We start from the raw sequence: 15,367 nt of genomic DNA, 5'->3' as shown, positions 1-15,367 counted from the left end.
ATATATATATATATATATATATATATATATATATATGGAAGGAAGAAATAAAAGTCTTTCTTCACAAATGACACGATAGTCTATGTAGAAAATCCAAAAAAATAAACAAAATACCTCCTGGAAATAATAAGCATTTATAGCAAGATTACAGAATACAAGATTAACATTCAAAAGCCAATTGTGAAAAAAAAAAAAAAAAAGCCAATTGTGGGACTTCCCTGGTGGTCCAGTGGTAAAGAATCCGCCTTCCAATGCAGGGGACGTGGGTTCAATCCCTGGTCGGGGAAATAAGATCCCACATGCCATGGGGCAACTAAGCCTGTGCACCACAACTACTGAGCCCACACGCCTCAACTAGAGAGCCCGTGTGCCACAGCTACAGATCCCACATGATCTGGAGCCCGGGAGCCGCAACTAGAGAGAACACATGCACTGTAAGGAAAGATCCCACATGCCGCAACTAAGACCCAATGCAGCCAAAAGAAAAAAAAAGGCCAATTGCTCTCCTATGTACCAGCAATGAACAACTGGAATTAGAGATTTAAAACATGTTAATATTTATAATAGAACACCAAAAATGAAGTACTTAGGTATAAATCTAACAAAATATGTATATGATCTATATGCATAACACTACCAAAGTCTGATGAAAGATATCAGAGAAGATCTAAATAAACAGACATACCATGTTGATGGATTGGAACGCTCAGCACTGTTAAGATACTTGACCTATAGATTAAAAGCAATCCCAATAAAAATCTTCTATAGATGTCCAGCCAACCTTTGACAAAGTAGCAAAGACAATTCAATGGAGATTGTCTAATTAACAAATGGTGCTGGAATAATTGGACATCCATGTGTAAAAAAAATTAATCTAGACACAGACATTACACTTTCACCAAAAAATTACTCAAAATTGATAATAGACCTAAATATAAAATGAAGTACTATAAAACTTTTAGAAGGAAATGCAGAAGAAAAGCTATGTGCCCTTGGATTTGGTGATGAGTTACAATACCAAAGGCACAATTCATGAAAAAATATTAAGTTAGACTTTATTAAAATTTAATACTTCTGCTCTGTGAAAGCCATTATTAAGAGAACGAAAAGACAAGCCACAGGGGCTTCCCTGGTGGCACAGTGGTTGCGAGTCCGCCTGCCGATGCAGGGGACACAGGTTCGTGCCCCGGTCCGGGAAGATCCCACATGCCGCGGAGCGGCTGGGCCCTGACAAGCCACAGATTGGGAGAAAATATTTGTAAAATATATATCTGATAAAGGATTTCTATCCAAAATACACAAAGAACTCTTAAAACTCAACAATAAGATATGTAAAGATGCTCAACATTATTTGCTATTAGGGAATTGCAAATTAAAACAATAAGATATCACCACACACCTGTTAGAATGGCTAAAATCAAAACAGTTGACAATACCAAATGCCAGCAAGGATATAGAACAACAGAAACTCTCATCCACTGCTCATGGGAATGCAAAATGGTACAGTCCCTTCAGAAGACGATTTGGCAGTTTCTTATAAAGCTAAACATAGTCTTACCATACAATCCAGCAATCATGTTCCTAGGTATTTACTCAACTGATTAATAAACTTTGTATGCAAATGTTTATAGCAAACGTTTGTCCTTCAATAGGTGAATAGGTAAACTGTGGTACATTCGTACCCTGGAATATTATTCAGCATTAAAAAGAAATGAGGGGCTTCCCTGGTGGCGCAGTGATTGAGAGTCCGCCTGCCGATGCAGGGGACACAATAACTACTGAGCCTGAGCTCTACAGCCCGCAAGCCACAACTACTGAGCCCATGTGCCACAAATACTGAGTCCGTGGTCTAGAGCCCGTGAACCACAGATACCGAGCCTGCGTCCCACAACTACTGAAGCCCGCATGCCTAGAGCCCGTGCTCCACAACAAGCGAAGCCACCGCAATGAGAAGCCTGCGCACTGCAACGAAGAGTAGTCCCCGCTCGCCGCCACTAGAGAAAAAGCCCGCGCGCAGCAACAAAGACCCAACGCAGCCATAAGTAAGTAAGTAAATAAATAAATAAACATATTTCTACTACTAAAAACAGAAAGAAAGAAAGAAATGAGGTGTCAAGCCATGAAAAGACATGGAGGAATCTTAAATGCATATTCTTTGCGGGCCTCTCACCGTTGTGGCCTCTCCCGCTGCGCAGCAGAGGCTCCGGACGCGCAGGCTCAGCGGCCATGGCTCACGGACCCAGCCGCTCTGCAGCATGTGGGATCCTCATGCATGAAGGATCGGACCGGGGCACGAACCCGTGTCCCCTGCATCGGCAGGCGGACTCTCAACCACTGCACCACCAGGGAAGCCCTTAAATGCATATTCTAATCACAACTGTGTATAACATCCCTGACAGCTTAGAGAAGGGCAGTGATGGTGGAGGTGGACACGTTTGAGAAACATTTACGAAGTAAAAACTGCCAGGACTCAGTGATGAAACGTATTTGGGGAGGGGATAAAGGAGAGAAAAGTGTCAAGGATTACTCCAAGGTGGTAAATTGAGAGACAGTCCCTGGAACAGACCCTGTTTTGGAGGGATGTTCATGAGTTCAGTTTTAGATGTGCTGGGTTTGAGGAGCTTTGAAGACATCACTCAAGTGGAAAGTAGGTCGTTGGGTATGTGAATCTGGGGCTCAGACGATAAGCATGCCTGGGGAAGTGAATGTGTGAGCCACATACACATGAACAATCACTAAAGCCATAGACACAGGTAATATTCTTACAGTGGAATTAATGAATGAGAGAAGAGCCTTAAGGAATTCTAACACTTAGAAGCCAGGTAGAAGAGGAAGAACTAAAAAAGAGACAGAAAAGCTACAGCCAGAGAGATGGAAGATGAACCATGGGAGTATATACCAGTAAAACAGAGACCAGAATGTTTAGAAGAGGAGGGCCAGGTCAAAAAATCCATTGACGGGGCTTCCCTGGTGGCGCAGTGGTTGAGAGTCCGCCTGCCGATGCAGGGGACACGGGTTCGTGCCCTGGTCCGGGAAGATCCCACATGCAGTGGAGCGGCTGGGCCCGTGAGCCGTGGCCGCTAAGCCTGCGCGTCCGGAGCCTGTGCTCCACAACGGGAGAGGCCACAACACAACAGTGAGAGGTACCGCAAAAAAAAAAATCCATTGACGCTAAGAAGTCAAGTCAGACAAGGACTGAAAATGTTCTTTGGATGACCTGTTCGTGATCTTGCCTATTTTTACTGAAGTGTTCATCATTTTCTTATTGATTTTAAGAGCATTTTTACATATTAGAAATATTGCTATTAATCCTTTGTCTGTTGTGTGTGTTACAAATATTTTTCCCAGTTATCACTTGCCTTGTAGTTGTGTTTCTGACTTTCTCAGAGTTGATTTGTGTTGTTTTGTTTTACATATGGGAACTTCATGTGTTTATTTAGACAGATTTATCAATTATCTTCTCTTTCATGATTTACTCTTTTGTTTTCTTGCTTAGACTCATCCATATTTTCTTATAGTTTTCTTTATATAGAATTTCACTTTCTTATATTTAACTCTAATCCTCCTGGAATTTCTTTTGGTGCAATGTTTCAGGTAACTTAACTATATTTACCAAATAGTGTATCATTATCACGGCACTATTTATTCCATAATCCATCTAATTTGAAAAGCTTCTATCATTTACTAATTTCTTGTATCTGCACCTGAGTCTGTCTGAGCATTCTATTTTGTTCAACTGAGCTATTTTTGCTGCCAGTAGCATTTTTAAAAGTATTATTATTGCTTCATAATATGTTTAAATAACTTGAAATTCAAATTGCCCTCATTATTTTAAACTCTTACTCTCGTATATTTTTTCTCCAAGAATTTTGGAATCATTATGAAAATTCAGAAGTGTTTTCATCCCGTTGGGGTTTCAGTCAGAATTGTCTTACATCTATAAACCGACTGGGGAAGAACTGACAGCTTTATAACATTGAGCTGCCCCATCCTAGAATATGTGTGCCCCCCACATACTGAAATCTTATTTTCTGTAATTCTGAAGCTTCTTTATAAGAATAAAGATTGTGCACATTTCCTATTAAATTTATTCTTAGAGATTTCATATTTTCTGTGGCCATAGCAAATTGTGCCTTTTATTCTTTTAATTTTTCTGTAGAGCGATTTTGTCCCATTTACCCAAAATATTTAGAGATTCTGGAGGTAGCAAGGGCAAAGATTCATACATTAATCATGAAAAGCTGGTGTTTTCCCAGGTACTACAATCTTCTGACAAGATCCTGGAATGTAATGCATTTATCCTTTGCCCTAATAGGAAAGCCTGCCGCTTAAAAACAAGATGATTCTCCTCACCCCACCCCACCCACCGCCTGGAGGGCAGCCAGCCAGCCACCTGTCAAGACGGAGCCAGGCTGGGGCTCATCCTTCTGCCACATCTTCTTCTCACCTTTGACATTGTCCAAAAATGCAACTGCAGCCAGAAATGGGTTTTCTTCAGTCTGATGTGACCCAGGGCTCCAGCCAAAATCAAAAGCATCACGTTGAAGAGAGCCTGTAAAAACTGACCTGACCATAAAAGTCGTCTTCTTGACTCAAAGACCTCTCTACTGGCCTATCAATCAGAGGTGCAGCTTCCCCAGCCAGCGCTGCTGGGTAGGGTAGGGGTGGGTCAGGAAACATCAAGGGAGAAGCGAGTCCCAAACTCGAAACTGCGCATCGTTCCATGAAGCCAAGAAATTAGGCTTCTTGTTCTTGCTGCAGCCACAAGAGGGAGCCAAACCACACAGTCGGGAGGGAGAACTGAGAACAGGGCATACAGAGCAACAGCCTGGTGGACCAGGAGAGATGTCAGACTGTCTTCCACCCGCAGTCAAACTAATGCCACTGGGCACTCTTAGAAAACTCTCACTTTTAAAGGAACCTACCAGAAGCAGGTAGGGGTCAAAAGTATAAGTAGCTTATTTACCTTTCAGAACAGAATGCAGATAAGGAAGAAGGAGCCTCAAAAAGAGAATTCTTAACCATCTCCCGCATGGGGAGGGAGGCTAGGCACTCTGGTGGCAAGGATGCTCTGAGGTCCCCATGAATCGGAGTTTTCGTGCTACTTGGAAGTGTGCCTACCTGGAAAGCTCCTCTCCACCAGGCAGCAGGATCTGGCCCTTCCTTCCTCAGGTCACTTCTCCCCACTGGTGGATTTGGGGAAAGGAATCTCTGTCCTGCATCCACTCCCCAGCTGGGCCAGTCTTGCTTCGCAGTCATGGCTGCCTCTACCTGTGCGCTTGGCCCTAAACCCCTGCTCCCATCAGGGCGCCTCGTCCCACCTGGGCCTGTGCTTCAGAAGGCAGTGGCTTTCCGAGGCTGCTTGCTGTCCCCTTTCCGACCCACACTGCCGTAAATGTGCAACACGATGGGCTCTCCCTCCTGCCCCCAAATAGTTTGTAACAGACTTGCTAAAAATGTAGGGGCATCAGAGCAGAGTTTCAACATGGCACAGAGAAGAAAATCATTTAAAATGGAATATTAGACACTCAATTGAATGCATTTAATTGATATCCATCCTCACTTTGGGAATTTCTAACTCCCTAGTCTCCTGGTTTTCCTCCTATCTCTGTAACCCCTCTTTCTCTTCTCCTCGCTGCATCCTTCTCTGCTCACCCCTCGAAGTTTTGTCCTAGGCCCACCTCCCTTCTTCCTGTCCCTGGATGCCCTCATCCCCTCTCCTGGCTTCAATGCCCACAGTATGCATGTATCCCTGGCCCGGCTGTCTTTCCCTGAGCCCAGAGAATATCTCTTCCCAACATTCTACCATCACTCCAAACTCAGCACAGCTTCTGTCCCCTAAAGCTGCTCCTTTGGGAGTGTTTCCTGTTTTGGATGATGGCCAGTCGTTCAAGTCAGAACCATGGGAGGCACCTCTGACTCCTCCATCTCCTGTACCCACTTCATGATCAAGTCCCGTGGATTCTACCTCCCAACCTTCCCCTGCGTTCCCATTGCCTCCCCCTTGTCAGAGCCAACATCGCCTCTCACCTGGGTCATTACCCCTATCAGATGTCTGGCAAGCCAAGCTTGTCCCTTTTTTATTTCATTCTTCACACCGCACCCAGAGAGAACTTTCAAAACCAAACCTGGCACCATCTTGCTTAAACCCCCGATGGCTTCCCACTGCTCTTCAGATCAGAGCCAGATCCTTAGCTTGACCCTCCATACTTGGGTGCCTGCCTGCCTCTGCAGCCCCGGGACTCCCTTCATGCCCACCTCTCACGTGCCCATAATGGACTTGTTCAGTCCTTCATGCTCACCACTCTTCCTCCCGACTCTGGGTGGCTGTTCCCTCTGCCCTTTGTCCAACCAGCTCCCACTCATCCTCCAAGTCTCAGGTGAAATGTCACTGCTTAGGGGTGACGCCCACTGTCCCTGAGGCCAGGTCACACGTCCCCGCTCTAGGCTCTGTGCCACCACTGTGTAGCACTCCCCTCAGGCTGGATTGCTCCACAGTGTCTATCTTTTGCACGCCAGCAAAAGCTCCATTAAGGCAGGAACCACGTCTGTCGTGTCCATCGCTGTATCCCTGGCATCTAGCATCATGCCTGGCATAACCTAGGCACTCAGCAAAGACCGTTGAATTAAATTGGAGGAGTGGCAGCATTTGCCCAGACCTTTCAATAAAGAGGGCAGCTCTCCTGAAATCGCAGACTATAACGCAGGATTTCTCGAAAACCTCATTGGAAGAATATTCCAGCGGCACCCAAGAGGGCAGATTGACTCCAGGTTGTGTGCAGCTGCGTAACCATGGCAGACAAACAAATGTGTGAGGAGCCCAGGCAGCCGGCTAGACCTCCTATGTTATTATACGGGTTTCCTGCTATAATTAAACCTTGTTCTGAATCTAATGCATCTTCTATTGCTTAGGTGGTGATACTTGGCCTTGTGGTTTGTACTTTTAGCAACCCCAAAAGGAAAACAAGGAACCTACACAGTCCTGGAGGGACTTCAAGGATCCCCCGCACCCCCAAGCCCCGCACACACACGGCCATGGGCTGACTCTACCAACCCGGTGGGAGGTAAGACCCAACGGTGGACACAACTACCACACGCGGTGACGTAATGACAGCTTCGCTTCACGAAGATTGACCAGAGAGGGGAAATGAGGGCCGGGTAGAGATGACAGAATGGACATGAGAGGCTCTATGGAAGTAAAATCTAAGGACTTGGCCTTGATTGAACATGAAGGGTGAGGAAGACGGAAGGTGTCAAAGGCAGTGATGGAGGCCAGGACTCCCTGCTGAGCAGGCCCTGGGGGCCGGAGTAACACAAGAGACTAACCAGTGGCACCTTAGTTGATTGTACAGACAACAACATGCTTGCAGAATCCCCAGAAGGGCCCTGTGGATGGCTCCGGCCTGGTCCAAAGGGACACATTCTGAACTAGGTCCATTTACGTCTTGAAAATCCTCACACATTGAAACGTTAGGCAATTCCCTCCCACTTTCAACCCAGCCCCTGGCCCCTTCCATCACCATGACACCCATGTGATGACAAGCTACTAATAGCGTTATTGCTTGATCAACGTGTAGCATTATCCGTTAGAAGCATTATCAGGAAGGACTTCTACCCCACCCTGGAGATCTGATCTTCACCGGATCTGAATGAACCGGTGTTGAATGAATACATGAATGGATGTGTCTCGCTCAAGGGGACCACGGAGACCTCAGTGCAGCGCTTAGCAAAAGGAAAAGCGAAATCTGCCGAACACAATATAAAAACGAGACTTACCTAGGACTTGAGAGAAAGCTGCACAAATCCTCCCAGCAGCCGCTCATCTTCATGTGCCAAGGCAGCTCTTGATACACTCTCCAGAAAGCCGTTTGCCTTTGGAAGTATCTGACCAAGATTCCGTGGAAATGTGCTCTCTTGTGATTCGTTGGGTTCTGAAAGGCATATGGACCGCTCTCTCTGGCGGGAGTGATGACACCTATTTAAAAATCAGGTACAGTTACTTTGCTGTACAGCAGAAATTAACACAACATTGTAAATCAACTACACTCCAATAAAATACTTTTTAATTAAAAAAAATTTTTTAATAAAATAAAAATCAGTTACAGTAGAACACATCTGACTTTTTAGCCTGTGAAGACACTATAGCAAACAGATAACAGCTCAGTGGCCATAATTAGAGACAACAAAAGTCAAGGTAGCTGGAAAAAACCCTGAAATATTAAACATGTATCCTCTTAGAAGGCAGTCAGAATTCATCAAAGAATTAGTTACAGCTATGATCACTGACCTAGACTCTGAGAAACTTTGTCAGCATGTTGACGTTTCATGTTGTCTGCCCCCTCCCCCAAGGACATATTTGTAACCTACCTTTCAGTTTTAAATATACACCATGGTTACTGCTTAAATAAGCACTTTGAAATATTTGAGGGCATGCATTTTGGAGAAGTTAATCTGCATCCTGCATCTCATATACAGCAAGGGGTAGCCGAGCAAATTGAAAGCAAATTGGATTTTGGAGCCAAGATTACTGCACTGCGTTTCCAAAGAGAAATGGTTCCAGTAGATCATAATACCCAGAAACAACCTTCTCTAAAACAAAATGGTTTTGCTTAATTCAGTCTTGGTGACATATATTCTTGAAAACTGAAATAGAAGTATTTTTAATTTCCTGCTTGACACTTTTCCTTGCAAGACAAATGGGACGCACAGCTGGATGACAGCTGGATAAGCCCAGCTCTTCAGAAGAAATATAACAAAAAGGAAGCCCATGGTTCAAATTACCATTCTGCATTTCTGCTGAAATGAATTTTAGGTCATCTACCCACTTGGAGAGGCGCCATGCTAGCTTGTCTAAAATGTGCAGATCTGCCCAGATGGCATGTGTGGTGCTTAAAAGACAACTCCCCTCCCCCAATGGGTGGGGCAAAGGCATTTTGTGGGTAGTAAATTGGTAAAGTGGGTGGGGAAATGAGAGAAAAAGAGAACTGGGACAAATATTACCCTGACTCCAAGATTTGGAGTGTTAAACACAACGCTTAAAGTATACAAAAACATTTTCGTACCAAACACTGCATTTAATGTTGTCTTTTTACGACATAACCTCTTGAGGAGGATATGGAAACCCCTGTGCTGGTTAATTTTACATGTTCACTGACTGGGCTAAGGGGGGCCCAGATAGCTGGCAAAACTTTACCTCTGGGTGTGTCTGTGACGGTGTTTCTGGAAAAGATAAGCATTTAAATTGGTAGACTGAATAAAAAAGATTGCCAGCCCTCACCAAAGCAAGCGGGATGAGGGTCTGAACAGAAAAAAAAAGCAGAGGACAGGCAAATTTGCTCTCTGCTTGAGCTGGAACATTTATCTTCTTCTGCATTCAGACGTCAGCACTCCTGGTTCTCGGACCTTCATTCTCGGACTGGGACTTATACCACTGGCTCCCCTCGTTCTCAGGCCTTTGGACCTGGACTACAGCTGTATGTACCGCGGGCTTTCCTGGGCCTCCAGCTTGCGGACGGCAGATCATAGGACTGTTCGGCCTCCATAACTGCATGAGCCAAACCCTCATAATAAATCTCTTTCTATAAATCTGTGTATCTGTATACTGTCAACAACAAACTGGCACTTGCCATTAGCACTTGCCAACTACCTCTACAAGGATTAAATCATGAGCCGCTGCAGCTGCTGACCATCAACACCCCCTGAAAGGAGCTCAGGGTGGAGAGCGGAAATGAGGCCCTCTGTGCCCTGGGAAAAACTGGTAGAACAGGTCATCAGACAGTCAGATATTTTCAGGAGAAGATTTTATGAGTCCAATTCTTGCATCTCCTCGTATCTAGAAAAGCACTAAAATCCTTCATGGTGATGTCTGCACCTCGTGACTAGCAGTAACCTTCACGAGAGTAGCAGAAGCCTTCTGCAAAGAATGTGTGCTTGATTGCATGTACTCCCCCTTCACCAAAATCACATATATACTGACCTGACCCCCTGCGTCTTTGGAGAAGTTTCTCAGAGCTATCTGAAATGCTGTCTCCTGGCTGTAGTCCTCATTTTGCCCCAAATAAAACCTAACTTGCACCTCTCATGTTGTGCAGTTTTTTTAAGTCAACAGTTTTATGGCAACCATGAAAGGACCCAGAGTGGACTTCTCTCCTTTGCCTGAACTCTGCAAGGGACCAGACCTTGGTACCAGCAGAGTCCCCTTGCACCCATCCACTGCCTGGGAGAGTCCAGACAAATTTGGGTGAATCTCTCCTGGTTCTCGGATCTCCCATATTGGCTGATGATCCAGAGTTGTAGTTGGCGGTGTAGAGCAGGTACCTGCCTCTCCCAGTTGAAAGATACTGGCGGGGAGGGCAGGGGGCTAGTTGAAAGATTCCAGGTAATACCCACCCAGGTGAAAGATACTGGGGGGGGGGGGCACTGGTTGAAAGATACCAGGGTTTGCCAGTTATAGGAGACTGAGTGGTCTGTGCTGAGTGGTGGATCAGCTGAGAGGCTGATCTGATGCTTTTCCTCAAATCTGCTGCCTTAATAGAATTTGTCAGGATAAAAGTGAAGATATTACATGAGAGCTTTGCTCTGAAGAAAAGGGACAAGTTTTCTCCTGGCCGGTTACTGCTTTCTCAGGCAACTGAGAAATTTACGGGAGTGATGGACGCAGAGTCCTCATACCGTGCAGTGGCCCCATAGGGAAGGTCACTCATTAATTAAAACACTTGCTCGTAGGGGGGCTGCAGGATAAGAATTGGCCATTCAGGCCATCATCAAAAAATCTATGAACGATAAATGCTGGAAAGGGTGCGGAGAAAAGGGAACCCTCTTGCACTGTTGGTGAGAATGTAAATTGATACAGCCACTATGGAGAACAGTTATGGAGGTTCCTTAAAAAACTAAAAATAGAACTACCATATGACCCAGCAATCCGACTACTGGGCATGTGCCCTGAGAAAACCATAATTCAAAAAGTGTCATGTACCACAAGGTTCACTGCAGCACTATTTACAATAGCCAGGACATGGAAGCAACCCAAGTGTCCATCGACACATGAATGGATGAAGAAGATGTGGCACATATATACAATGGAATATTACTCAGCCATAAAAAGAAACGAAATTGAGTTATTTGTAGTGAGGTGGATGGACCTAGAGTCTGTCATACAGAGTGAAGTAAGTCAGAAAGAGAAAAACAAATACCGTACGCTAACACATATATATGGAATCTAAGAAGAAGAAAAAAAAAGGTCATGAAGAACCTAGGGACAAGACGGGAATAAAGACACAGACCTACTAGAGAATGGACTTGAGGATATGGGGACAGGGAAGGGTAAGCTGGGACAAAGTGAGAGAGTGGCATGGACATATATACACTACCAAACGTAAAACAGAGAGCTAGTGGGAAGCAGCTGCATAGCACAGGGAGATCAGCTCGGTGCTTTGTGACCACCTAGAGGGGTGGGAGGGAGGGAGACCCAAGAGGGAAGAGATATGGGAACATATGCATATGTATAACTGAGTCACTTTGTGATAAAGCAGAAACTAACACACCATTGTAAAGCAATTATACTCCAATAAAGATGTTAAAAAAAATATATATATGTGTGCTTGATTACATGTACTCCCCCTTCACCAAAATCACATATATACTGACCTTCCCCCCACCTCTTCAGAGCAGTTTCTCAGAGCTATCTGAAATGCTGTCTCCTGGGCTGTAGTCCTCATTTTGCCCCAAATAAAACTTCACTCGCACCTCTCATATTGTGCAGTTTTTTAAGTTGACAGTTCACCTACATTGTCACAACTCCATCTGTGTCAGCTACGGTTACACACTGGCAAGCCTGCCAGTTATGACGCTTAGCATTTCTGCTGAGCAGTCTTTACTAAGATTCCCCACATCAGATTTGCACGTATGGGTGTGAGAGGGTTTTCTGTATGGTTGCTGTCCTGCCACACAGTCACACACACATGAGCCGGCCACTCATTACTCACCTGACTCTCAGATTTTTTCCACTGTAGCTGGATTTCCCACTGGATCAACCAACTCTAAAGAGATCCTTAAGACCACGGAGAGAAATGACAGCAAGGTCTACCATTCAAAATTGATTTCCTATGCTAGGACTGGGGAATGAGCCCCCAATACCTGCGATCTTTCAGCAGAGGCAGCTGTTCAGACCCAACTGCACGAGTGTCCTGCGAGGTTTACCCCAGTTTAACCAAGCTCTTCCCGTACCTGTGGCTGAGCTCCCTGGGCCTGAGTGGGTGTCAGTGGGCAGCAATGGGAGGAAGAAAGTCACCCGGAAAAGGAGCAGTACCTGGAGAGGAGGACCGGGCTTTCCTGCACAATCCTGGAGACGTGGGGATAGCCAAGGGCACAGCCGTGGGTGGCTCTACCTGAATGATTCTTCCCTGGGCACAGAGACCTTGTTTCCACCTCCTTGTAGGTGGGGGAGGGCACAGTAAACTTGAAGTTCACTTTCTTTGCAGAAATGCAAACTCTAGAGCAAAACAATGGGACAGGACGATATGCCGCAGCACCAAACCACGGGTCTTTCGTTCCCAACATCTTCTGCTTCTCTCTCCGCAGCCCTGCCTCCCCATCACTGCTGCATTCTAATTCACTCAGAAGAAGGTTGTTACAGCAGAAATGAAGGGAGAAAAACTCAGGTTTCAAGAGACTTCTGAAGCTCATGGTAGAGCCAATGGCTCACGAGAACAAGCTTGGGCTCTCGAAAGCCTGATTGTTGAATATCAAAAGACAGATTCCTGGCCAACTCCTGGAATAATTTTTTTTTTTAACCACAAAAAATAGACTCAGACAATTACAGGAAGATCTAAAGATTATTTTCCCCACACAGGAAGAAAAGAGATTTTGCTGAACTCAGAAAGGTGTTAAAAAAGAGACAGAGACAGAGAGAGAGAGAGAGAGAGAGAGAAAGCAATCAAGTTGCATAAGTGGGTTTCTGAGAAGGGGCCTGTGCCCTCCCCTGAACCCAAGGTAGCTTGCAGCAGGGAGAGACTGGCCTCTGGATGCTTCTGAGACCCGATAGTAGGGAGGACCTGAGCTCTGCTTCCCATCGGAAGCCTGGAAGGCAGCAGCTTTGCAGATTTCCCAATGCCACCAGGAAGAACCAGAGAGGAGAAATGGCTGTGGGGACAATGGGGGAGACGTATAGGGCCTGGGCCTCCAAGTGGTGCAGTGAGTGGTGACATTCTCTGCTGGGAATGTTGAGTACCTACAAGGCTGTAGGCTCAAGAAGAGTGCAGAAGGGAGCTGAGGGGTGCGTGTGAGGATGAGGGAACGTGGCAGCAGATGGCAGCACAGATGGAACAACCCAAGAACAGACGCGACCACAGGAATCCCCGAGGATGCCAAAAATGGGGGCACGTCGGTGTCTGTGGACCATGTGGAGCCACGACCACCTTGGTGGAAGATGGCAGGAACAGATGACAACCAAGGACACTCAGCACCAAGGCCCTCAGATCTAAGCACAACCCAACAGGGACACAGCAAGGTCACAAAGCCTCACTTGACGGAAAAAAATCCTGAATTGACTGAAAACAAACTAAACTGATGAGATTAACCTGAATTAACCTAGTTTCTGCCATCAGTGGGACTGTAGGCTCAAGAGAGATAAAATTGAAGTACAGAAATAATAAAGGCTCATTCCTTAGACCCCTGAGAAATGTGACTGAAATTTGTACTTAATACATCTCTCCTTACAATCAATACACACACCTCCCTAGATAGGGCTGCCAGGTTTAGCAAATAAAAATATAGAGCCTCCAGCTAAATCCGAATTTCAGGTAAACAATAAATCAATTTTCGGCATAAGTATATCCCATGGAATATTGGGCCATATACTTATACTCAAGATTATTTGTTACTTATCTGTAGTTCAAACAATTTTTAGTATAAGTATTTCCCATGCAATATCTGGGATTCACTTATACTGAAACGTTATTGGGGGCTTCCCTGGTGACTCAGTGGTTGAGAGTCCGCCTGCCGATGCAGGAGACACAGGTTCGTGTGCCCCGGTCCGGGAAGATCCCACATGCCACGGAGTGGCTGGGCTGGGGAGCCATGGCCGCTGAGCCTGCGTGTCCGGAGCCTGTGCTCCACAACGGGAGAGGCCACAACAGTGAGAGGCCCACATACCGCAAAAAATAAAATAAAATAAAAGGTTATTGGTTGTCTGAAATTCAAATTTAACTGGGCATCTTGTACTTTCTCTGACAATCCTCTCCCTAGACCCTCCTCCCTGGGTGGAATCTTTCTACCCGTGGAATCGTACCAGGTTGTTAATATTGGCTAACGCCTACCTTCTCCTGAAGCCAGTGTCTGAATTTGCCTTTTTTTTGTTTCAAAGTCCAACTATAGTCTTCAGTCCAGCATTTCAGAATCAATTCCCAGAGCTCCTGAATGGGGACCACCCCCAAGTACTCCTTCAGACACTGAAACTCATTTCAGTAGATTCTGCATTCTTTCAGTTCATTTGCCAGGACTGTGAGTTTTAAAGGACTCAGGTTTGGTTTTTTCCTCAAGCTGTGTCTGTTCTGTCAGAAGGGGTCTTTGCTGGGAAGGGGGAGATACTGTCTAAAGATGTGTAGTTTCGCTTCTTCATCTTCTGTGCTGATGAGCTCCACCGTCCTCACGTCTGGGCGGGCACACAGCGACTTGTAGGACAGGCTGGAGGAGACAGTGCTCATGATAAACTTGCAATGAGGAGACAGCAAGCCTGGCAGCCAGGAAAAGTCTTTTGCCCGACAGGAAGAGTCAAAGGCAGTTGAAAATGTCATGACTTTAAAACTACTTTGCTGATGGATTTTAAACTTAAGAGTAGGTGGTGGAGAAAAAGGAACCCTCCTACGCTGTTTCGTATGGAAAAAAAAAAAAAAAAAATAGATTACAACATAATAGGGTGTGTAATTTCATTTACATGAAGATATCCACAGGAAAAAGAAGGCTTAACAGTGGTGAGGCTGTGAGTATATTTAATTTTCTATTTTCTTCTTCTTTATCATATTTCCTATGAGAAACATACATGCTTACATAATTCATAATTAGGCATGTAGAAGTTTTAGAGAAAATGCTTCACAAAGTAATGACTGATACTAAGAAGCATTAGAGGTTCCATTGATCCAATATCACTTCAAACAGAAGAAAAACTAAAGATAGCAACCAATCAATGGGATTTGTCGCAAAATCAGTATAGACAAGGCAGATCAAAATATACAACCTAAAGACCATAGTAGGGGCCCAATAAATGTCTGATCAAAGTATAAAATAGAGGGGCAGAACCATGCAGGAGTAAAGGCCAGTTTCTAGAACAAGGCTGCCCATGCCTGAATTCCAAGTCCACCATCATCTTAGG

General features: G+C 45.2%; 1 protein-coding gene across 1 annotated transcript in view; it reads right to left on the bottom strand.

Moving 5' to 3' along the window:
- LOC112391026 (putative tetratricopeptide repeat protein 41) overlaps positions 1 to 15,367 on the bottom strand; it is a 66,247-nt gene that overhangs the window by 35,842 nt on the left and 15,038 nt on the right. The window contains 5 exon segments of the mRNA XM_024732126.1: positions 4,354 to 4,515; positions 7,092 to 7,296; positions 7,641 to 7,745; positions 14,316 to 14,339; positions 14,342 to 14,754. Of these exon segments, the coding sequence (XP_024587894.1) occupies positions 4,354 to 4,515; positions 7,092 to 7,296; positions 7,641 to 7,745; positions 14,316 to 14,339; positions 14,342 to 14,754 (909 nt within the window).

The sequence above is a fragment of the Neophocaena asiaeorientalis genome, unplaced genomic scaffold (genome assembly GCF_003031525.2).
Source record: "Neophocaena asiaeorientalis asiaeorientalis breed wild unplaced genomic scaffold, Neophocaena_asiaeorientalis_V1.1 scaffold418, whole genome shotgun sequence".
NCBI classification, from domain to species: Eukaryota; Metazoa; Chordata; class Mammalia; order Artiodactyla; family Phocoenidae; genus Neophocaena; species Neophocaena asiaeorientalis.
Note: the sequence above shows the minus strand (reverse complement) of the source record. Positions and strands in the feature narration are given on the sequence as shown.